The 24,301-nt window shown below is 31.0% G+C and overlaps 4 protein-coding genes and 1 long non-coding RNA gene across 11 annotated transcripts; 3 read left to right on the top strand and 2 right to left on the bottom strand.

The window, feature by feature from the left end:
* Positions 1-42: 42 nt before the first annotated feature.
* LOC128387570 (uncharacterized) lies at positions 43-7,049 on the bottom strand. Of its 7 annotated transcripts, none has more exons than XR_008325109.1 (9): positions 5,853-7,049; positions 5,465-5,608; positions 5,120-5,323; positions 4,997-5,034; positions 4,044-4,745; positions 3,648-3,962; positions 3,016-3,150; positions 2,622-2,661; positions 43-2,520 (listed from the first exon to the last, which is right to left on the bottom strand). It is a non-coding gene; the product is annotated as an uncharacterized LOC128387570 (long non-coding RNA). The 7 variants fall into 7 exon arrangements; XR_008325108.1 differs by having other exon boundaries at positions 5,164-5,323; XR_008325107.1 differs by having other exon boundaries at positions 4,997-5,323.
* Positions 7,050-7,279: 230 nt separating this feature from the next.
* On the top strand, positions 7,280-15,528 carry LOC128387558 (homeobox protein 4-like). Its single transcript, XM_053346764.1, has 6 exons — positions 7,280-8,866; positions 9,050-9,206; positions 9,318-9,512; positions 9,820-9,989; positions 10,424-11,194; positions 15,169-15,528. The coding sequence occupies exons 1-6, from the start codon at positions 8,483-8,485 to the stop codon at positions 15,286-15,288; spliced, it is 1,797 nt and encodes a 598-aa protein (XP_053202739.1). The 5' UTR covers positions 7,280-8,482; the 3' UTR covers positions 15,289-15,528.
* Positions 15,529-15,655: 127 nt separating this feature from the next.
* LOC128387559 (AN1-type zinc finger protein 4-like) lies at positions 15,656-19,867 on the top strand. The gene is made up of 3 exons (XM_053346765.1): positions 15,656-16,174; positions 17,960-19,461; positions 19,568-19,867. The coding sequence occupies exons 1-3, from the start codon at positions 16,025-16,027 to the stop codon at positions 19,701-19,703; spliced, it is 1,788 nt and encodes a 595-aa protein (XP_053202740.1). The 5' UTR covers positions 15,656-16,024; the 3' UTR covers positions 19,704-19,867.
* A 154-nt stretch (positions 19,868-20,021) lies between these two features.
* LOC128387564 (39S ribosomal protein L14, mitochondrial-like) lies at positions 20,022-21,000 on the top strand. The gene is made up of 3 exons (XM_053346769.1): positions 20,022-20,196; positions 20,286-20,362; positions 20,483-21,000. Exons 1-3 carry the CDS (start codon positions 20,194-20,196, stop codon positions 20,853-20,855), a joined length of 453 nt encoding a protein of 150 aa, XP_053202744.1. The 5' UTR covers positions 20,022-20,193; the 3' UTR covers positions 20,856-21,000.
* Positions 20,996-21,884, bottom strand: LOC128387565 (uncharacterized). The gene is made up of 3 exons (XM_053346771.1): positions 21,605-21,884; positions 21,326-21,469; positions 20,996-21,202 (listed from the first exon to the last, which is right to left on the bottom strand). The coding sequence occupies exons 1-3, from the start codon at positions 21,776-21,778 to the stop codon at positions 21,128-21,130; spliced, it is 393 nt and encodes a 130-aa protein (XP_053202746.1). The 5' UTR covers positions 21,779-21,884; the 3' UTR covers positions 20,996-21,127.
* Positions 21,885-24,301: the final 2,417 nt, after the last annotated feature.

The following is a 24,301-nucleotide window of genomic DNA, read 5'->3' as shown; positions in this document are numbered from 1 at the left end:
TATAAAGTCAATTTCATATAATCATCATTGAGATTTGGTTAAGAAAAATTTTCTCCATTTATTATTATTATCAACTCAATATAAATAAATGATGATTATTAATAATGACAATTTAAAAGTTGAATCAAAAATAAACCACAATCAGTATCATCTTGAGGATAAGCAATTAATTAAAATAGTTCTGGTTAATCAAGATGATCATGATAGTGAAAGATTAACATGAAAGTTTCAATTTGATTTAATGACATTCACTGTTTGTGGTAATTTAAGTTGTTTGTTGTTAGTTAATTTCAATTGAAATAATCCCAATGATTACCGTTATTATCATCATCAGGTTTTCATGTTAATCTAATTTACCTCAACAATTTAAATCACATTGGCACTTGATTCAATGAGATCAAAAGATTTCAGGTCAATCTATAAGGTTAATCGTCATAATTAATTGTTGGTAATCCAGTTGAATCCGTCTACAGAATCACAATCAGTTGATTATAACTTTCGATTACTATTAAACCAATGGTTGATTGTTAATAAATCAACAAGATCAATTTGATTAAATATGAAATATACAAAATTAAAAGTTCATCTGATAATAAGAGTTGATAAAGTTTCATCATGATGAATAATGATTTATATTTAATATCACTTTTCAATCTGTTAACATTGATAATATTGACTTTAATGATTAAGTCTTGAATGATGATGAATTTTTAAAAAACCCCTCAGGCAATTAGAGGATGATGAAAAAATAATGATCTTCAAGATGAAGATAAAGATGAATCCAGAATATTATCATCATCATTTCCTATTATTATTATGGTTCTTGTCGTTATCTCATCAATATCAATCATTGACAAGAAAAAGTTTCATATGATTAGTAAATTGTTGTAGGGCAATTGTTTTAATCTTGATTGTTACAATCAATTAATTATTTCATCAGAGTAAATGTCAACACAGAGAGACATGCAAAGATAAAGGGACAAACTAAATTGTGACAAAACAACAACAATTTAAATATCACAATCAAAGTTGATGGTAAATTGTTGTGGATGAAAAAATCAAAATCAATTTATTAAAGTTAATCTAATACAAGGTTAGTTAATTATGATTAAGATTAGTTAATCATTTTTAACAAATACAATGACATTTAACCTTAATATTGATTAATGATTTAAAAACCAGAAACTAAATTAAATTGTTAATCACGAATTGAATCATCAACGTTTTCGTCGTGATTAATAATTAGTTGATTGGCAGGTTAACAGTTCTTGGTTAAATCATCATCGTTATTGTATTTAAATTGTTGATAATTGACAAGACAATTTAAATTGTTTCCATCAAATCAAATGGCAAACCAAATTATCAACTCTCTGGATGTAAAGTTTTTTTTTTCAAATTGTTACAATCAGTTAATTGGTGTTAAAAGTTAATTGTAATTGATTGAATCTTTATAATGAGACAATGAAAATTAAGTAACTTGATTAGTTGATTGTTAATACATGAAGAGGTGTTAACCACAATCGTGATTAACCAATTAATTTGTAATCAAAACTCAATAACTTTTTTTTTACAATTTGATTCATTGATTTAATCATCGTTAGGATTTAACAATTTACCTTACGGCAAAGTTAATTACATTACAATCTATTATGTAATTAACTAGCTTTAAATTGTTAGAAATTATCACTTAATGATAATTAACAAGGAGTGAAAAGGAAACAAACAAAACAAACTTTAAAAATTGTAACAATCAATTAATCAATTTAAATCAATCATCATCATTATTACAATTTATTAGTTTCAATTAGATTAACCTAGTAAGAAATGGTAACAATTAGCTAACTGTCAATCTTAATTAACAGTTAATCATGATTAGTATTATACATTAAAGAAGCAAATTGATTAGTGGGGAAAAAAATAATCAACTAATTGTAAAAAATTTCACAATTTCAATTGAGTTAATTGTTTCAACTATTAATAAAAATCAACAAACATTAACAATAAAATCAACAACAAGTTACACTGTGTAATTTAATTGTTGTTGATTGTTAAGTCAATGGTGATTTATTTTCTCAATGTCCATTTCATTTAATTGTCCAATATTTACTTTTGATTATGATCAACAAATGTTAACCAAAAGTAAACAATTAACTTGAATTAAAACCAGAAGTAAATAGTAAACCAATAACTTGATTCATAACAAATCAAGGGAAACAAAAAAAAACACAATCAGTTGATTATATTATTTTGATAATAATAATAACCATCATCATGGTCATCATAATGATTAACTGGTAATAATAACCTTGATTAACCTCTGGAATTAACTTGTATCATGATTAAATATATATAAACATGTATAGTTAAACATTTTATCACCAATATTAGTTATCTCATCAGCAGTAACAACACAAAAAAAATGATGTATTAGCTTATGAGTCTATGTGTGCGTTATGGTTTATTGATGATGAAACATTTATCCTCATCACTTTCATGAGCATCCTCATCTCACCTGTAACACTAAGGGAAAAAAAGATAACAGTACATTAGATTATCTCATAATAATAAATAATAGTAACTCAACAAAGGTAAAGGTAATTTTTTCCATGGGAAAATATTACTTTTTTTTTCCTCAAGAATGTCAACCAAATGACCATCGATCTAGAAGAAGAAGGAGAAAAAAAAATGTTCACCTTTTGATACAAATCTTATTCTTACATCATCAATGAGATGAAGATGAAGAGATGATAATAAACATTTACATTTACCTATTTAGTTTTCATTACCTTGACTCTTCATAACTTAATACAAACGCTAACCTTGTCCTTGGAAGGGAGGGAGAGAGCGAGAGAGAAAGAGAGAAATTCTATTTTCCATCATCATCATCATCATCATCTCTCCATCTTCATCCTCATCATCTTTTGCATCATGATTTATGGATAACAATAGATGTTCAATGTACACTTACACTTTTTTCTACCTTTTCTTTGGATACTATTAACCAAATACACTTACCTGGTTTTACTTTGATCTCTTGTATTAATATATATGAAAGAGAGGATTAAAGGTTAATCTTGGTTTTATATTATTCATCATCATCATCTTTTAGTGCCACATGGATAGAGAGTGGGTCAGGTCATGTTGGTCAATCTGAAGAGAGAGAGAAAAAAATTCTATCAAATTAATAAACACATAACATTGACTTTTCATTATGAATTTAAATTATTTCTTTATCCACTAAGATTATAATTCCTTCATTGGGTTAATACGATTAAACAACAATTTAAGAGCTTCTGATTATTATTATTATTATTATTGTTTACTATTGTTCAACAATCAAATAATAATAATCAAATACTATCAATATGTTACATGATAATATATTTACTTGATAGAAACAGGTAACATCTATTATCATATGAGTAATGGGAAAAGGACATGATTCATAAACGTTGTTTCAGATTATTTTGATTGTTGTTATTTGGATAATAATGATGGTGGATAATTAACTTAATTAAATTGAATTAAAAGTAACACAACAAAAAATCTAAAGTCAAGGTTAATGGAAGTAGTAATAATTTTAACAATTGGTTAATTGTTACCTGAACCTCAGATAAACAACAACCAATAATCAACAGTTACCTCACCTTTTAAACCAAAACAATTGTAATAATAGTGGAAATATGATTAATAAACAATTGATTTTGATGGTATGTGAGTGAAGAAAAAGATAACAATTAAATTTCCAATTGTAAGATTAACCAATGATTAAAAAAACGGGATACGCTTGTATGGATATAGTAGATAAGGTAAATTGATTGATAATTGGTTAGGTTGATCAATGAGAGCAAAAAATAATCATAACGATCGAGTTGATTGATATAATCTCTCCTTTCCGGTGATCATTATCATTGAAATCAGTTGATTGTTTCACCTAAATTCCAATGGTAAAAGATGAGAATCTGTAGTAAAAAGAGAGAGAGAGAGAAAAAAAAATAACAATGAGAAAAACATGTAATACAACAATCGCTTTTTTTACTTACAATCAGTAAATTAGGTTTGATGAAGCGTGTTTCCAATTGATGTGTTTAATGGTTAATAGTGATCAATATGGAGGAAAGAATCAAGATTAATCAGTAGAAATATAGTTAATAATGGAAATTAAAGCAGCAAGAGAACACACAATAAGCTAATAACAAAATTGTTCCGATGTATATGTGTGTGTACCTGAAAAGGAAAAAAAATTTTCACGGATAAATGGTTTACTTTACCAGGCCTTAAAAAATTGACGCTAAATTGGCCTGACTTACGTATATATACATAACTAAATCTAATCTAACAATCAAGTGTCTATGACCTTAAAATAGACTCAATCAAGCATCATCATCATCATTAACATCATCAGTTGTTGTTACCATTACCAATTGTTGTTATTTGTTATCATCATCATAATCAAGGGATCGCAAATGAAACAAAACAACATCGGGACAATCAAATTTGTTATGAAACGGTAATAATCATATTCCTATTGAAAATCAATTACCTTAAATTTTGTTTTTTCTTCACCAGATGATAATGATAATGATGATGATGATATATGATGGAGATAAAAATTATGTATATGTTAACAACGGGAACGGGAGGAAACGATCAGACCATGCAATTGATATTGAATGAATATGTAATCAAATTGGTTTGGAAAAACTATCATAGACACTCAGGAAATTTTGAATAACTTATTCACACTGGAAAAGAAAAGAAAAATATAAAAAAGAATATAATAAAAAGGGAACAGAGAATAGAATAAGAAGAGAAAGATATTGATGAGGATGATGATGGTGATGGAGAGAAAAAGGAAGATATAAAAGGAGAGAAGATGAAACATTTTCTTTTTTTGAGTAACCATTTTTCACGCTAATGTGTGAGTGTGTATCCATTTCTCTCTCTTTATCTCTCTCCTCTCTCTCTCTCTCTCTCGATTGTATTATTCTAATACCTTATGTTTGCTTCTTTGACCTGGTTTACCTTGAATATCTATGGAAAAAATAATAAAATGATAAAGCATAAGATACACACACACATGGATATACATGTATGTGCATGAGATTAGTTTTCTTACTCTGGGTTGTATCACAAAGATACAAAACTTGTTGTAGTTTTTACTATTCTAAAGGTAGTCAAGTTGTTGTTGTTGTTGTTGGTTATGATTCAGGTAATCCGTGTGTATCCATAGTATCTAATACATTGGAGGCTCTTTTTTGTTGTATTATCTTTCGCTCCTTCTCTATCAGTACATGGTACATTAAATCAGCATAAATGATTACTGAGGTGAAGAAGAAGAAGAAAAAAAAGAAAAGGTAAGTGAGTGTGAGTATTAAAAATGCCACTGGAATAACAATTGATGGACAATTGAGTGTAAAAAAGAAGAGAAAAGAAGACAAACTATTAAAAGGTTAAATTTTACCTTTTTTTCCTCTTCTTTTCTCTTCCATATATTCCTTATCCTTTGTCCTTTGTTTGACGTTTTTTTGTCTCCGTTGTTGTTGTCATCGTCATCATCATAGCTGTTTGTGTGTGTATCGTTGTCGCTGTTCCCGTTGGACTCAACCTAGAAAATAAGAGAATAAGAAAAGAGAATTTAGATTTTCTTCAGGTAGAAAGAGAGAGGGAGAGAGAGAGAAGGAACGGAAAACTCTATGGGGTTTCTCCTTGGTCTTTAACCTTTGGTAATTTCTTTAAGTGACCTTTTCTCTCTCTCTCTCATACCAAGTTAACTTTTTACCTTGTGTCCAGTTGACATTAGAATACACAATCAATGGACTGATAATCAATAGGGATTTCACTTTACTTACCTTTTCTTTTTTTTCTCTTTCAGTTTCTAACTTGCTCCTTGTTTTGTCTCTTTCATTTTAATCTTTTCTGTTCCTTTTCATTTTCTATCGTTTTCCATCTTCAGTACTATTTGGTTCGTCTATTTCTTTTTTTCTTTTGTAAAATTCTCAATCCGAAGAAACTTTTACCTTTATTGTTTACTTTGTTATCTTGTTGTTGTTGTTGTTGTTACTCCTTAAGCTTGATCATCATCAGTGGAGGTTCATCATCATCTTCATTCAATAAGAATGTGTCACCATTGAATTTAACCATTTTCCCTTCATTTTCATTGAACAGTAACGACCAATACCCAAAGCAAATTCTGCAAGAAAAAAAGGAAACACTTTTTTTTCTCTTCAAATTAGAAGAGAAAATAAAAGAAAAGAAAAAAACAAGCCAAGTGAAGTCCAAGGGAAGAAGAGAAAATGTTAAGCTGGGATATTATGGTTGTGAGATTAAAACGGATGATGATTCCAGTTAGAAAATCAGAGAAGAGAGAGAGAGAGTGAGATGACAAGAGGAAACGGAGATGACAAAGAGAGAGAAAGAAATAGAGAAAAAGAGAAAGTAAGAGCCAAAAAGAAGATGATAAAATAATTGGGATGAAAGAATCACCAATATGAGACCTAAAAGGAAAACATAGAGAAGAGAGAAAAATGTTACACTTTTAGAAAAGAATCACAAATTAACAAGTTGACCAACGCTCTTAAGATGATGACAATGTTAATCCAATAGAAAACATGGACTAATTAATCTTAACACTATTTCCGCAAAGAATAACAGGAAATCCAATGGCTAAAGAAAAGAAGAACAATTCAGTTAATCCAATTCGCCTCTAATCCGAACCATATTTCTCTAAATCTATTACATAAGAGAAAAGAAAATAAAAGAAAAAGTGACCAAGATTCTTTTGTTCCAATGTGTTAATCCGTTCGCCATTTTAATCCATTTCTTTGAGGAGACAAAAGCGGGAGAGACAAAGATTATCCTTCAAGAGAAGATGATGTAACTTTGAGAGAGAGAGAGAAAAAAAGGAAAGACTCTTCTTCCTTTCGGATGATAGAGAGCGTGGCGAAAGAAGAAGATGAAGACCAGAAAATTGTTCTCTTTCTCAATGTTACAGTTGCGAATGAGAAAAGCGACAGAGAAGAAAAGAAAGAGAATAGAAGAAAATGGTTACTAGGGGTGGAAAAGGGAAAAAAGAAAATCGGGAGAATAGAAAGAGAAAAGAAAGAGAAGGCGCAGTTTCTCTGCTCCCTCGCGAGAGAGAAAATCAGGTTTACAAGGGAAGTTGAACTTCTGTCTATCATTTGCAATTTTTTCTTCTCCAAGTGCAGGTAACAAATTTTTCTAAACTTTTTGTTGACTGTTTTTGGAATTTTTTTCTTTTCTTTTTCTTACCTTTCAATTATTTTCTTCTCTCTCTCCCTCATCGTGTAATTAATAACATTTTCTTTTCTACTAATTAATTTATTCTTTTCTCTATCTCTGTGTGTGTGTACATTTCCTAGAGGAAACAAGTGAAAAATTCTAAACTTATCAAATAGAATTTTTTATATTTTCTATTCTCTTTCTGGATTATAAACAACAAACTTCTTCGCTCTTTGTGTTCATCATCTTCATCTTACAACAACAATTTTTTACTTCTTCTTCCATCTTCATCTCTCTGGTCAATCACATCAACTTTCAATAATCTTTTTTATTAGTCAAAATGGAAATTTAATTGTTGTTACTAAGCCATCATCATCTTTTTTTCATCTCTAAAATCAACAACATTATCTCTCTCTCTCTTTCTCCTAAATCATTGGATTCAACTCTTTCTTATCTTTCTTTGTTTCGGATTTTCTTATATTTGTGTTTTATCTTATTCTCATCTTAAAGTTTGATATCTTTCTTTTTGATTAATCTGTATTTCAAATCTCCAAGAGACCAGAGAGTTAACTTTAAATCCGTTGGCCCTTTTTTGTTTCATCTTCCATGTTGATATTTTAGCTGTTTTCTTTTTCTCATCTTAACAACAGAAGAAAAAAAAAGGAGAAAATTCATCAACGTCTTGATTTTTTTTTCTCGGGTATATCTCATTCTATCATTTCTATCTGGATTATTTACAAATACACATTTTCTCATTCATGTGAAGTGAAAGATATATCATCATCATCATCGCCATTTTCATCTCTGATTACCATTAATTTCCAGCTACGACTTGTATTTCAAAAAGAATAAGAAGAAAAGAGAAAACAAAATTATAGATTGTTCTCTTCTTCCTATGATAACATCAACATCTAATAGATAATTTTCATATTCTTTTGTGATGATGACAATTGTGTGAGTGTCAATGTTTACTAAGGATTAACCAGTTTAAGTTATATTTTCACAGTTATGGATAAATTTGGATAAATTTGGCTCTTATCAATCAATACACTTAAACTTGTAAACACTGTTTACATCTCATCCTCCCGATCATCTTTTTCTCTTCAATACAATTTTCTTTGTCATAATCTTTCCTCTTTTTTTTTCTTGATATAAAAATTCAACTTCTCGCTTCATCATACAGCAAATTCCATCTTCTCCTTACTTTTTCTACGGTGAAGGGGATCACCTTTACCAGGGAATGTCCTGTTCATCATCAACAATTTGTTCCCATTTATCGTTACCCTCTTGCTCTTCATCTTCTTCCCGTTCATCTGATTCCTACAAAGATGTTAAAACCATGTTTATAGCCAGAGACATTCAACACACTGGTACCTTACAACGTGATCATCACTCTCATCATCAACTTCACCACCAGCAACAACAACACCAACAACAACAACAGCAACTACAAAATCAACACAATACCTCCTCGTGTAAACCACCAATTTGGACAGTGGCTTATTCATCAGCGACACCCTTAGATCCCCACCATCACCATGGTGGGTCACTTTACTTTGATCCAGCAACATTGAATAGGCAACATCTCAGAAATCATCATCACAACAATGTAAACCTTATGATGGTTAGTTTAACTTTTTTTTTTACTCTTCCACACACTTCCAACCAAACAACCCAATTCCTCCTTGATGTAGCAATTAATAAATTGCTACATTTTTCTGACTCCATGTCTCAACCATTATCAACGCTCAATTAATTTTCGCTATTCTTTATCATTATTATTATTTTCTCTCTCTCTCTCTAACAGTTCAATCCTGGAGATATTAAAAGTGATCAAATTCATCATGTTGATGTCGATTCTAGTAGTTTCAATGCAAAAAGAAGATTAATATTTTTATGCTTATTCCCATTGTTATTTATCGCCGTCTTCCTTGCAGTATATCACGTAATCCATTTGCAGAAAGGTAAGACTTTTCTCTTCATTTCTTCTCAATTACATTCTAATTATTCTTACCATTATATTTGTCTTATTGAATTCTCTTTTTTTTTGCTTTTCCTCTATTGTTTTCTTCTAGATGTTTTCCTTGTCAATCCAAATGCAGTCAAAATGGGTCCGATGGATTTAGGCAATACAAATATGCTGAGCTCTCAGGAAAATTCTAATACTTTAAATAGTAATAATAGAAATAACAGAGATTCAGCTAAACATTTTCCTTTACACAATTTAACCAGAATAAGTGATTTACCAAATACCAGTGAATATGTAATCGGTAAGTCTTGTTTTTTTTCTCTCCTCTGGTTCCTACATCATTAACCATAATCATTATCATCATCATTCAATTGCTTATGTTACTGTAAATCAAAACTTCCATCATCATCATTAAGTTTACTGTTTTACTAATCTATGTTTTCTCTTATTTTTTTTCTTCTTCTCCATCTTATTATGTTCAACCGGAAATGTGGATGGACTTGATATCGTCTTGGTCTTGTTATGTTTTTTCTTTCACTTATCATCATTATCATCTTCTCGATGTCATCTTCTTTTACTTCTCTCTCTCTCTCAATATTTTTCCATAGATGGTTTCAAAAGTCATTTAGGGTCAACTGGAGACCATCAAGTTAACCGTCACAGGGAAAGGAAGACCATTGAAGCTCAATTCAGAGTTAGCAATAAAATGTACAGTCGCCAATTAAAAGATAGAGCTAGTGATGCCTTTCAAAAGCTTTCCTGGCTTATTAGTGAAAAGGTAACGTTGAATTAAACATCCTTAAAGAGGTCGAGTTGATGATAGAGTGTGTGTGAGAGAGTGTGTATGGTTACGATGAACATGATTTCATTCTTGAAAATAATTCAAGTATTTTACATGTAAAGACCAATCTTTTTTTCTTTCTCCTTTGCTCTGTGATGATTACACCTAATTCACGGCCATTCACTAATTCCTATTGTTCTTTTTTTTATCTTCTCTCTTCCACCTTCTTTTTCCTCCATTATCATCATCATCATCATCATCATCATCATCATCTCATTATTTTCTCTCATTCAATTTTATAACACTTGATTTTTTTGGTTTACTCTTCTTGCTATCTCACTCTCTCATTCACGCCCAAACACACACAAAAAAAACTGCCAATGATGAAACTTTTCTGTTGCTGATTAATTTTGATGGTTCGTGTTGTACAGATTAAATTATTAGTCAACTTAACTCGGTCACTATCGCCTCTTCAATTGGATAAAGTGGAACTCATCTCAGTGAGGAAAGGAGACAATCTCCGATACAATTTAAATGGAATCATTGTTGATTTAGTTTTACATTTTAATAGAGATGTTAATTGTTCACTAAACGAAATCGTCCTTAACCTAATGAGTGCCAAAAAGGATGGACTATTTACCGGATTAGATATTGATGAAAGGACAATACTTTTTAAATTCAAAGGTTCAAATAGTAACAACATAACTAATAGTAACAACAATAATAATAAAACTGGTCTAACAACAATAACATCATCATCAAGTGATAACAGTGATGGATCTGAAGTGGATGGTGGTGATCAAAGTGTTATTGATAAAAATCATAAAAATAATAATAATAATAATAGTGATCCAGAGGAGCCTGAACATCATCAATATAAGTGGGAGAGATGGTCCGAATGGGGACCAACATGTAAAAATGAAGCAGGCTCCTGTTCAGAGGAGAGAGTCCATTCAAGGACCCGTTATTGTTATGATAAGTTAAACCAATGGAGAGTTGATGATATTAATTGTATCAAAGTAACCCGATCTCAACATCAATCTCTTCAAATTGAAGATTGTGTCTGTGAAAAGACTTATAAGTGCTTAGAAAGTGAATGGCAGTGTTTAAATACCCAATGTATTCCTTTATCTAAAAGATGTGATGGCCATATGAATTGTTTTGATTCATCGGACGAGAAAAACTGTGATTGTGGTGAAAATGTAAGTTCCAATCATCATAATAACCTTTTTTTATATCCATTGTCTACTCTTTATCCTTTTCATCATAATCTTCTTGATGAACATTCCATATAAACAGAATTCTCGAAATGTTTTACATCAATATTCAGCTGATAGCTTCGATTTTCTTTATCCTCTTCATTCATTATTCTTAAATCTTTCGTCTCTGAGTTTTCCTTTCTCTCTCTCTCTCTCTCTTTCTCTGTCGATTTCTAAGCCATTCCACCCCGAGAGAGAAAAAAGTCCATGAAAAAATAGGACGAAAATATCAATTCTCTTCAATCAGAATTATCGCCTTCATTCAACCATTATCAATATTATCAACACTATTGTGTTGATCTCTTTGATTTCTCTCTCTTACTTGATAATGATTTAGGTCTAATTTAGTGCATTTGAGACGTTCATTGAAAAAACTTTACCAATGTGTTAACTGATGCATGAGGCTGATGATTAAGAGCAATTGGTTGATGAAAAAAAAAAAGATTCTGATTGATAACCTAAATTCTGAGGAAATTGATGATAATGATAATAAAGCAAATAAATTGCGATGATTGAAAACATTCACACTGATTATTCATTAGATTATGTATTTAAGTTTAGAATGAAAGAAAGATGCAAGTTAAAACAGAAAGAGAAAGGGTTTCATTAACCAATTTACTTTTTTCCTGTAAGGTAACATGATGCTAATTAACTAGTAATATTACTTAGATACTAGTATTCTTGAACTTGAGTTATCTTCTTTGGAAATTGAAACCTTTTCTTTCTACCTTTCCCTCTATGTCTTTTTATCATCAACATCTCTCTTTCCGCCTTGATGATAAAATAAGAAGATGAAAATCAAGAAAATAGCTTTGTTATCTGAGACAGAGGAAGGTGAAATATTTCACAAGACTGTATCCCATGTCTTTCTTATCATGCATTCATATTATGCTCATTGTATTTATCATCATCATCTTCTTAATCATTGATATTACAGTTGTAACTGTATTACATTTAGAGGGGTGAAGGTTTTAACACTCAGTGGGAAATTTTTCTTCACTCCTATTTGCCTCTTTCTCTTTCTCTCTGTCTTTTAAAATGGACGATGGCCAAGTATCCATTTATTTTCACTGCCAAGAATCTGAGTAATCTTCAATAGCTCTCATGCTATGATAATAACAACAACTATCTTATATCTCTAATGATAAAATAACAATTGTTTGCGTCAGCGGAAATTTTAGTTTCGTTATTATTGTTAACAGTGTATATTTTTTGCTTTGTTTTCCTCTCTTACAAACTCATTTACCATTTACCACTCTCCACTATGACTCTCATCCACTCTTTCATTTTCATCTTCATCATCTCCTGTTGCTCTTCTTCCTTCACTAATAATATTAATAGACAGTAATAAATATAATAAGATGAATTCAAGAAATTTACTCAATGTAAACACCAATTAGCTCAACAAGATTGGAACATATCTCTTTCCTTTTGTTTTTCTGTTTCTTTTTATCTCCCTCCCTTTCTCTCTCACTCTCTCACACACAAGTAAATTCTGTTATATTTCATTCTATTGCCCATCACCATTGTAAATCATTTCTGTGAGTCTTCAAACATTTTCACAATTTTTGAGAAAAAGTTAACTTTTTCTCACTTCTATTCCAATGTGTGATTCATGTCGCTCCCTCATCTTGTTTCTACTCATCCCAACGATAGTCTCAACTATACTGACTGAGTCTCTCTCTCTCTCTCTCTCTCTCTCTCTCTCTCTCTCTCTCTCTCTCTCTCTCTCTCACTCAATATATAATTAAAATTATCTCTGAGAAAAACAGAAACAATTGACTATCTAAAACTTTACAATAGCAATAAGATTATCCTCTCAATATTTTATTATATTTGTCAATAAACTGTCAAGTTTTTCTTCATCTTCTTTGTTTTTTACTCTCTCACTACTTAAGATTTCATTTTTATCCTTAACACCAATATCTTCTCACCTATTCGATATGAAGACTTTGATGGTTCATGTACCATTTGTTTTTAGTATTAATATAAGTAGTTTTTTTACTCAGCAAGCATAAAAAAGTACCTTTACCTTGGTCACTATGTTTAACCTTGTATGTTTACTCTTCTCATCTTCAATCTTCATTTTTTATCCTCTTCTCATCATGCTGATAATCAAATTGACTTAAACTTTTCAATTTGGGATTTATTATATGACCTGGCCTACTACAGTGAAAAGCATAATGAATAACTGGCCTGGGCCATACCCTTTCAGTATTTATATTGTTGTTGCAGTTGGTTGAGTTTATGCAACATCATCATCTTTTTTTCTTCATCCTCATCATCATCATCCTTCCATCATCTTGTTTTCATCTTTTCCATAAAGTCAGTCAAGTTTTTAAAAAAGTTGTTTAAGTATCTCTTTCTCTCTCTCTTCCTCTCATCATTCTCTTTCTTTTTTTCTCTCTTTATTAGTCCTCAGGTGGAGAGTGGTTTATATTTAATTCTTAGGCCATTTTTTGGCAGTTTTATCGGGCGGGCTATAAAAACATGTCCATAAACATTGAAGTTTAGCCTTTTTGATTGTTACAGACCGACCTTTATCTTCATCATCATTATTACATTATTCTCTCTTTCTCTTTCTCTCTTCTTGCATCATTTTTATTATTATTTTTCATCTTTTCTCCTCCTGATGATGATCTCCTTAACGTTCTTGTTAATCTTTTAACTTTATGCTCAACCTTTACTTCATCATTATCATCATCATCATCCTGTTTCTATTCTTTTTCTCCATTGCCTCTTTCTCTTTCTCTCTCTTTCTATTTCATCTTCTTCCTTACGAGTATATTTCTCATCATTGCTCTTTTTTTGTATGAATTTTTTGTTATACATCATGATGATAAAATGATGATGAGCGAAGATATAAAATCAAGAAAGTAAAGGCGTCCTCACTTTTAGATATCTAGATACAATTAAACCTCTTAATGATGATTGTTGCCTACTATTTATTCATGTTAATCAAATTAAGATGAATCTTTGATAATAATGATTATGTGAAGTGAAAATAATATATTATCATTAGGAATCATTGTTATAACAATAAAAATGATAATATCTCTCTCTCTCTCTTTCATCGTCTTGCATCCCAATTAATGAAAAAGGAGGATGAAGAAGATATCTGAGTATCCATCTTCCATAGTAATCGAAAGCAATTATTTACTTCTATTTTCCGGGTGTGTTTCTTTTTTTCTCTCAACAAAATGAATCGTCTCAGAGAAAAAAGGAGATAAGATGCTAAGGGGACACATAGAAACTTTGACTAAATTGACCTTTATCATCTTCTTTATCGTCCCTGATTCATTGTCCATCTACCCATTGGTTCATCACTCTCGATCCTCTTTCTCTCTCCTCTTTTTTTACTACCGACCATTAACTGGTCCCTCGTCTCTATGGTATTTATAAATGTTTGTTACTCCCTTAGATTTTGATTAAGAGTTACAGTAATCAATTAATTGATGTCCATCATTGTAAATCAATGACCTTGTTTTATAATTTAGCAATTTTCTTCTTCTTCGTCTCTCACTCATCCTCTCTCTCTAACACCCAATTGTCGTCAATTTTTAGTTTGACCTCAATGAAGGGAGGGATCGGTGTCCTTATCTTCCATCACCACTCCTTCAATATTCAACTCTCTCTCTCTCTCTCTCTCTCTCTCTCTCTCTCTCTCTCTTGACATTTTTGTCTGTACTTGGTGAATGGAATTCTGATTGATAACTCAATGTATTAGAACTTTTTTTGCTCTCATACTGACCTTCATCTTCTTCATGACATTTATTTATATTCAGTATTTTCTTGATTTTCTTTTCTTTTTTTTCTCCTTTTTGATTATGATGATATATTCCTGCTCCCACCTCTCATGAAATTGTTGATAATTATGTCATAATAATTAAATCTTTTTATTCTTTTCAATTTTACAGGAAATTCATTGTGGACAGAATACTTCATGTATTGCAATAGAAAAGAAATGTAATAACGTAACTGATTGTTGGGATAATAGTGACGAAACAGATTGTGCAGGATACGTTGATTATGATTAACAGAAAAAAAGGAGATCAACTTGAAAATCCACCACGATATTCACACACACACACAAATACACTCACTCATTCACAAGAAAGTCTTCAAAAATTGATAAAAAATGTAACCACCATGCAAATGAAAATGTAAATTATTGTTCAAATGACGAAACAGAAAAAATGATCTTGCCTTTTTTTGAAAATAATTAATGTAAATAGTTTCTATTACTTTTTAATTAAATACTCTTTTTTTCATGTTAACTTTGATTACAAACTAATTTCAAGATTAAAATTGATTGTTAATCAGCTGAACCATAAAAAGGTACAATTAACAAGAATTTTGTCAACAAAATGTTCTAATGGTGGGAAGAGACATCGAGTAACATACTCGTCAATAGATCAACATGGAAAAATGTATTGATCCATTTTCCAAATGATCGACCTCTCCCATTCTAATAACTACTTCTACCCACTCTCTCACTCCCTCTCTCTCTCTCTCTGTTTCTCACTCTCATTGAGAGATTTCAACCACTCCTGAGGTGGAAAAAGAAAAGTGAAACAATTGATCACCATAGAAACGAGAGAGTGAATAACATTGGAAAGAAAAAAAAATACGATTATTTTCAATTTCGAAAGAAGAAAAAAACTAATTAACCTTCATTTCTTGTTGAAAAATTTCAAGTCTAATTAATTGTGATAAATTAGAGACAAATTGTTGTTGTTGGTTAAACAGGTCAATTATTATCATAATGATTCCATGTGGTATATGAATGGACATCGGTCAGTTCAACAAATACCAATTTATGTCGAAACCTTTTCTGGGACAACCTTTGAGATCCAAATATTACCTCAAGAAACAATTTATTGTCTTAAGATGAAACTCCAAGAAGACGAGGGTATTCAAGCAGTAAGTTTTATCTTCTTTATCTTCTTTATCTTCCTGTCCTCTTCCTCTGTCACTCTCTCTACGGTTGAGCCATTTTATTGTCGCTCTTTGATTTTGGAGGAGGAAAAAAAACAAGACTCAGGGTGGAAACACTCACATAAGGCTAATGTGAAAGACTATGGATCATCTGGTGTAGCTTCCGCTCGGTGACTTAAATAATGTTAATACATCATCATCACCTTACACACTTATTATCATCATCATCCTTATTACCATGATGATGATAATGATGATCATTATCGTTGTAATATTATCACTGAAGGAAAAGACAACATGTGAAAGTTGATCAACTGTGTTTACAGTACACGGACTTTTGCGGGGATGGACCAAGAGAAATGGTTTTTAAATGATCTCTGCCACGAGTATGATGATAAGGATGATAAGGATGATGAAGATACACTTAATCAACCCACTAAATTATTATTATGAACCAAAAACTATTCAACTCTATCAACCAGAGGCAAAAGTGGATTCCCTTAATCACCATAATCTACAATCATCATTGAAGTCGCAAGAGCAAAAGAGACTCAAAGAGAGAGAGAGAGAGAGAGAGAGAGAGAGAGAAGTTTTTATGATGAAGATGAGGAAGATGAGGAAGATAAGGGAGATGAGGATGTACCATGTTGAAGGCTGATGATGACGATGATGAGATGAAGATGACAGGAAGCAGTTAATATCTTTTTCTTTTTCATCTTTTTTTCTAGTCAATTCTGATTCTCAGGTTTATCTTCATCTTCATCTTTTATTTTCCTTTTTTTTTCATCTTCTCATCCTGATGATAATAAAACAACAAGAGTAGGAGGATAATGTCAATATAAAGCCATTGATGATAATCAGATGAAAGAGTTAAAAATTATCCTTAATTAGATTGTATTATCTTTTGTAAAAGATTAACTCAGGTTAATGATTGATGATGACTGATGATTTATATAAGATGATGAAGATAACTGTCAAATAGTGTCTTGTAATTAACCATAGGTATTGATTAACTTTCTTGCCTAACAATTGTTACCATTGTTAACTAACATCTACTGAAAGTTAATCATCATAATCTTGATGAATTTTTGTTTCTCTGGTAAAACACAATTAAAAAGCAACAATCAATTACATTGTTTTAATTATTTCAACTGAAACACAATCAGAACCTAACATTAACCACAGTTATTTTTACCAATCTCCAGCTCATCATCTGGTTAATTGTTTAAACCTTGATGGTTACTAGTTAACTGATTGTGGTCAGATTACAATTAGAGTCTCATATTTTTGTTAGTATTTGAGATTGTGTTTTCAAAAATCCTCTCCAATGCAATTAAATTAAATTACTATCATCATAATTATGATGATGTTGATGGTGGTGGTTGAGTTATGATAACATTGAGAATGATTAAATCATGGAAATCAAATTTCAAAATCAAATTACAAGATTAAAATTAATGATTGAACCTTTTAACTACAGTTATTGGTTGATTGTTGTTGTTGTTGTATATCATTGGGAATTTAATTTAATAATCAAAATTATTATTATCGCATTATCTTGGTGTATTTTTACAAGGTCTCTCTCCCACCGGTCACCCCACTGACCAGAGAGAGAGAGAGAGAGAGAGAGAGAGAAAATATTAATGTTTCCTGTTTCTTCAAATGAACATTAAATTTCATGATAATGTGGAAGAAAAATTTTCTCAATCTGATTATTTAACTTTAATTAACTTTCTGATTTTATCTTACAATTTATCGCCCACCCCATAGTCTCAACAGCATCTCATCTGGCAGGGAGAGGAATTGAAAGATGATTTAACCCTGGAGGAATATGGAATAGGATTCGGAGCTATATTGAGACTCGTTCTACAATTACGAGGTGGACCTTTAAACCCACCGATTCAATTGTCCTCATCGAACCCTGATAATCAATCAGATAACCTTTTCCACTATTCTAATAACATTTTAACTCGTTCATCAACTGATGATGATGAAGATTCTGGCTGTCCAATTGTTGGACAAGATGATGGTAATTCACAATTAACCAATGGAATCGTAATATTTCAAGATGGAAATGAGATTAAAATGTATTCACCTGGTAAACAACGGAGATCACAGGTCACTACAGGGACGGATGATCGATCCAGCATTGGATCAGCTGATCCTTTGGGTATGATAACAACGGAAAGTTTGATTGATAAAGCTCGAGCCAGTGAACAACGTCAAAGGGAAAATGATGCCCTTAGGGTGAAAATGAGAGAGATACAAACAAAGATGAAATCATTGGCTCTGAAAAGATGTAAAAATTTACCTGGAACCAATTTAATTAAATTACCTTTGATTGTAGATAACAATTCACACGGGCTACCACCTTTAACCTCATCAACCTTGACCACAGCACCGAAACTAATCACCAATGGATTGGATGGAGATACAATTAAAACACCAGGATTAACTTTCCCACCGTTGCTAACAAAATCTACCACCACCACTACCACCATATCATCATCTTCTTCATCTTCATTATCTTCTTTATCATCTTCTTTCAAGTGTCCGGTCACTTTGTCACCTTTGGTTAAAAATTGGGACCTTCCGGTTGAACAACAAGAGAAACAGGAACTTCGTCGAGCCCAATCAAAGTTAATTGAACAATTAACTCGAAAAAATTATCAATCAAAACGATTCTCTGGTAATATGATTCGCCGGAGATTTTCAATTCAAGGAATTAACTTTAATCATCATGAAACAATTAACTCATCGGGTTTATCTTCATCATCACCTCCTTCAGCTTTAGTGGTCAAGCTGGATGATAATGATGATGATGACCAACGACCCAAGACAAGTCCTTTTATCAAATTAAATGAAGATAATTGTTCAACACTGTTGGTTAACCAATCTAATTGTTCACAGTTATCATCGCAACCTTTAATTAATGGACAGTCCAAGATCAACAATACACTTGAAGATAACAATGATTATCAGCAATTGTCAACATCATTAATTGATCAATCTACTAATCAATCAGCTGATCAATTGAAATCAATGAGTCGTAAAGGGTCAACCAATAATTTGACAATATCCAAAATTGATCAATCAAAATCTGAACCCAATCAAGGTAAGTTCAGGAAGGAATCACAATTAACTAATAAGACGAAAAGTAAAACTTTACCACCGGTGGGTAAAAGTAAATCAAAGACAATCAATGGAAAATCAAAGAACCGTTGTTTCACTTGTAATAAACGACTTGGTTTAGCGACCAAATATGATTGCAGGTAAGTTAATTGTCTTAAAAATGACAATAATTAACAATCGAATCCCTAATTGTTAACAACAACAATTTCTTTTCTCTCTAACAATTAACTTTATATTTTTCTTTAGATGTGGACAAATGTTTTGTACTGTCCATCGATACTCTGAAGCTCATGATTGTAGTCATGATTATAAATCAGAGGGAAGACGATTAATTGCTCTTAATAATCCGGTGATTAAAGCACCCAAATTACCAAAGATTTAAATTGTTCCCCATTAATTGTTACCTTACTGTTTCTGGTTTCTCTTGGTTTACTGATCATCTCGCTCTCTATTTCCTTCAATTACCAATGGTTTTATTTTCGAAACAAATTTAATTAAACAATTTAAATTTTCTATATTACATTAAAGAAACAAAAAGAACTAATTTCCATCAATTCCAACTAATTGTTTACAATTTATTTCGCTCAATTGTTTTCTCTCAATTTTTGATTTTCAATTTTTCGAAATTTAGTTTTCTAACTAACCAATAGATGGCAGCACCTTTCGAATATAACGAAAATGTGTTAATGTTTTTGTTTTCATTTTCAACATTGAATTTAAAATGGAATCTGATTAATTTGATTCTAATTGTTTTTCTTTAACTAATTAGTCGTTTTTTTACCAATAATCATTTCTAAAGTGTCTACTTTCATTCTAACCGTGAAATCAATGTTAATTTGCTGAGTAAATCGGTGAAAATCTTGAGAAAACAAATGGTAAGTCTTGTGATATGTTAACCTTTTTGTTTTCATGTCAATGGTTAATTTTTGATTCTTAATTGTTTACCGTTTTTCTTAATCATTAGGCTTTGTTGAAGACTCTGTTACAGTCTAATCCGATTTCTACGTTATTACCAAGCCTTATTGGTAAAAGATGTATCAGGTAACTTAAGTTTAAATTGATTCTCTTTGTTTTTCTTTCAACAATTTCTTCTTTGCAACTAATTTTTTTTGTTTACATTTTCTATTCTTTTTTATTTTAAATTTGTAATTTGTATTTTAGTACCAATCAAATATTGGATCAAGCGTTTGTTGGAACCTATATGAGAGTCGTTGATAATAGTCCTTTAGGAAAACAGGCCATGCTTGACGGAAAACCACCGAAAATCATTGGTATTTACCGTAAACCAAGAATTGCGACTTTAGGAACCAAAGTAATGGTCGCAATTAAAGGATTGAAAAAGAAAGGAGTAGTTGTTGGTTTGTTGCGACTTCAAAAACCGGGTGTTCCTCGATTCGATTCAAATAATATGATTCTTTTAGATGACAAGGGTAATCCATTAGGAACACGAATTCTAGTTCCAATACCAAATTTACTTAGAAACAACCGACTTGGACTGAATAAGGTAATAGCAATTGCGACCAAATTTGTCTAGAATTGGTTTCGATTGAGTTAAATTAAATATTAAGATCGCAGATTGTTTTTTTTTTAAATTGTTCAAATCTCAAGGTTCAAACTAATTGTATTTCTAGTTAAATGAGTTATAAATATTGAACGATTCGTTCAAAAGTAACATTTAACAGCTAATATGTTAACTTTATTGGTGATTTACACTTGGTGACTTGAAATCCATTTAATTTAGACCAAAACAGGAATCTAACCAAATTATAAGAGGATCCATAATAATTAAATACACAATTTAAAGGTTTAATGTATGAGATTGTAAAGTTTCCTGTTATGATAATTCAATTCACCACTTTGAGTCTTTTCCCAATAATATTCCTGTTTGAAAAGAGAAACGAAAAAAAGAGAAAACAAATTTTTATGTTAATGGTCATGAGATTTACTTTATCAACCACAACTCAATTGCTAGAGGATTTTAATTGCTCTCTTTTTCCAACTTACCTCTTGATCCATATCGAAACGAACTAATAAGAAGTATGGGAAAAATATGGTTCCTGCGAATACTATAAATGTTGCAAGAGTTGGTTTCCAGTAATCAAGCCGAAAATATTTGGCAGAATTGAATCTCTCAAATTGCGGATCAACCTAAAGAGAAAAGAATTTACAAAAAAGGTTAAAATCTTGCTTGGAAACAAATTCAACACCAAGAGAGAATGTTGAACAATCAATAGATGATGATGGTGACTAAATTAAACCAACAATTAAACAGAAAATACTTACATAAGCGATACCATAAGCGGATGAATAAGGATTATATTGAAATCTATTGAAATCAAGTTTCAATTTTTGCCTTATTTCATTTCGTCTTTTCATTTTCTCCAATTCTTCTGGAGCTTCATCAAACATTTTCGAGGAATTGAAGCCTCTACATCTACGAAGAAGGGTCAATCTCATCGTGGCGGTGAATTAAAAAACACCAATCAATTAAATTAACACAATTAGAAACAATTAATCAAGATAATTGGTTGACCTCTAACAAGAAAATGTTTACCTATTGAACAAATTTTCCAACCAGAAGATGGCGTAACCATCACATTTGGAGCTCTTTTCAAAAAGTTAATCAATCAACTCGATTAAATGAAATTTAATCAACCGATAAAAAATTAAAACAATTAAGTGACAATTAGAGTAAACTTAAAGAAATACTCAATTATTATTCATCGATATTTTATTTGACTAATTGTGATCACTGTTTTTTACAAAAAAAACTCTTGAAAAGTTTAACTTTAAAATTGACCAAAAATTAGTAACTCAACTTGATTTGATTAACCACAATTTAAATTGATCATCTGAATTGAAAATCTCGATAATCATACTGTTGATAAACCGTGATAAGTAAATTATGCAGAAAAAAATTAGTCAATTGTTGATTAAAAGAATCCAATATTGATCTGCCAATAGAGTTGCAATTAAAGTTTTTCAAACTGAATTAGAAACAATTTATTCAAAGATTGATTGACAATTAGCAGCAAAAAAAAAATAAAGCAACCAATTTACAGATTCAATAGAGTATCAGATAAATTGTTTGCACAAACAAATGACCAACAATTAGAAGAAGAAAAAAAATCAACAAATTGATACTAATCAAAGTCATTGAGATTGATTATCAAAAGAGATAATCAAAAAACTCAATTGCAACAATCAATGTGACAATTGGTTAATAATGGGAAGCTGATTGTGTGGTTAAATAGATAAGGCAATTTGACAGGGAATGATTAAAGTGATCACAATTAAGAGCGAAAAAAAAATGTTTCAAATTTCAAAAGTTTCTCAAGTTTCCTATTGAACAATCAAAATGATATTATACTTTTACCTTTACTTTTATTAGTTGATCACATATGAAACGTATCTTATCTTGATCGTAATCATAATCAACCTGATCCCAATTAGAATTACAATCGGTAATCAGTTACCGGAGATTGTTATCAGTTTAAAAAGCGACCTGAAATTTGATCTTGAAAAGAAGTCCAAGTAAAGCGAAAGGCGAAAAGAAAGAGCGACAAGAAAAGAGAAGAAGAAGAAAAAAAAAGTTTCAAGTTAGAACTCGAAAAATCGATGACTAGGAGTCGACGAAGGAGGAGGAGGAGAAGGAGGCAGAGGGAGTGTAATCGATTTGACTTTCTATCGCTAGACCAGCCCAAACATCCACACATACACACGTTTAAGTACCCACACCACAATCGGAAATGATTAGTACCAAAAATCGAGGTTAAGAAAAGATCGAAAAAAAACTTTTCTTCTCTTCTCGTTTCTTTTCATCTTCAAATACCCAAGCTCCATTATCGTCATCATAATAATAAGAAGGATGTTTCAGTCTCTCTCTCTCTCTCTCTCTCTCTCTCTCTCTCTCTCTCTCTCTCTCTCTTTCTTTCTCTTCTTGCTTATCTTCTTATTGACGGAGACTTTTTCTCTTCTTTTTGTTCATTCTTCGAGATGATCGGTTTCGCCTTCGCTTTTCATCTTCCTCATCTTCATCATCTACTTTGAATACAGGTAACAACAAATGAACTCAACACACTCTTAAGTATTAATATGTATTAATACGGATTACATGTTATTAGTAGATGGATTTAGCATAAAGACTTAAGTCTATTCAATAACAATAAAGGTACAACTACAGTCGTGTAAAGTTTTTTTACTCTTGTTTTTACACATTATCATCTTCATCCTCATCCCAATGCCTTTTACTTTAGACTATACGACTGTTGCTTTTTTTTGGGACCTTTTCATCATCATCTTCACGGGCAGTATTGCGACAACAACAACAACAACAGCAACGACAACATTTACTACCAACACTAACTACGACAACGAGATCAGTACAACAAATGGTAAAAAATGCAAAATAGCATTTGAATGTATTCACAAAGAAAGAATATGAAGAAAGAGGATAAAAAGGGCCCACGACGATCGGCAGGCCATAGATTTTCTCGAATAGGACAAAAGAGAGACATCTTTCAATAGACTCACCATGGATGATGATGAAAAAGCCGAAGCAAAGAGGCCAAAGATGATGATGAAGAAGAAGAAAGGAGTTGTAAGAATATTTTTTTTTCTTCTATTCGAAATTTTCAATTCTCTCTCTTTCCAAGCATCATAAAATTAAAAGACGAAGAGGATGATGATGATGAAGATCAAGATGAATAGTCTATGGCCTTTTTATTGAACATTGGCTTCATCCAAATGCAACCATTAGGAAATTATATCAATAGTATTTGCATTAAGAATGAAAAAATTATTCGAAAACTTTTTTTTTCCTTTGATTAAACTTGATTGTTTATCGGTTTTCGAGAATGGTTGAAATCGGTTGTACTGATTAACACACAATTTAGGACCATTAAAATGACGATGAAAACAATTTGTTGATTGTAAATATTATAGAAAAGCTTTGAATTGATTCAGTGACAAAAGGATGAG

This window comes from Panonychus citri, unplaced genomic scaffold (assembly GCF_014898815.1).
Source record: "Panonychus citri isolate SS breed McGregor unplaced genomic scaffold, ASM1489881v1 Contig00092, whole genome shotgun sequence".
In the NCBI taxonomy this organism is placed as follows: domain Eukaryota; kingdom Metazoa; phylum Arthropoda; class Arachnida; order Trombidiformes; family Tetranychidae; genus Panonychus; species Panonychus citri.
This window is presented reverse-complemented; position numbering and strand designations above follow the sequence as displayed.

Excerpts from the sequence above, each read along its gene's own strand:
- LOC128387558 (XM_053346764.1), top strand. The coding sequence starts at position 8,483 with ATGTCCTGTTCATCATCAACAATTTGTTCCCATTTATCGTTACCCTCT. Across the intron at positions 9,207-9,317 it reads CGTAATCCATTTGCAGAAAG|ATGTTTTCCTTGTCAATCCA; the intron begins GTAAGACTTTTC and ends GTTTTCTTCTAG. Across the intron at positions 9,513-9,819 it reads TACCAGTGAATATGTAATCG|ATGGTTTCAAAAGTCATTTA; the intron begins GTAAGTCTTGTT and ends ATTTTTCCATAG.
- LOC128387559 (XM_053346765.1), top strand. The coding sequence starts at position 16,025 with ATGTGGTATATGAATGGACATCGGTCAGTTCAACAAATACCAATTTAT. Across the intron at positions 16,175-17,959 it reads AAGACGAGGGTATTCAAGCA|TCTCAACAGCATCTCATCTG; the intron begins GTAAGTTTTATC and ends CCCACCCCATAG. Across the intron at positions 19,462-19,567 it reads GCGACCAAATATGATTGCAG|ATGTGGACAAATGTTTTGTA; the intron begins GTAAGTTAATTG and ends ATTTTTCTTTAG.
- LOC128387564 (XM_053346769.1), top strand. Across the intron at positions 20,363-20,482 it reads ATTGGTAAAAGATGTATCAG|TACCAATCAAATATTGGATC; the intron begins GTAACTTAAGTT and ends TTTGTATTTTAG.
- LOC128387565 (XM_053346771.1), bottom strand. The coding sequence starts at position 21,778 with ATGAGATTGACCCTTCTTCGTAGATGTAGAGGCTTCAATTCCTCGAAA. Across the intron at positions 21,470-21,604 it reads CCGCTTATGGTATCGCTTAT|GTTGATCCGCAATTTGAGAG; the intron begins GTAAGTATTTTC and ends TTTTCTCTTTAG. Across the intron at positions 21,203-21,325 it reads GTTTCGATATGGATCAAGAG|GAATATTATTGGGAAAAGAC; the intron begins GTAAGTTGGAAA and ends CTTTTCAAACAG.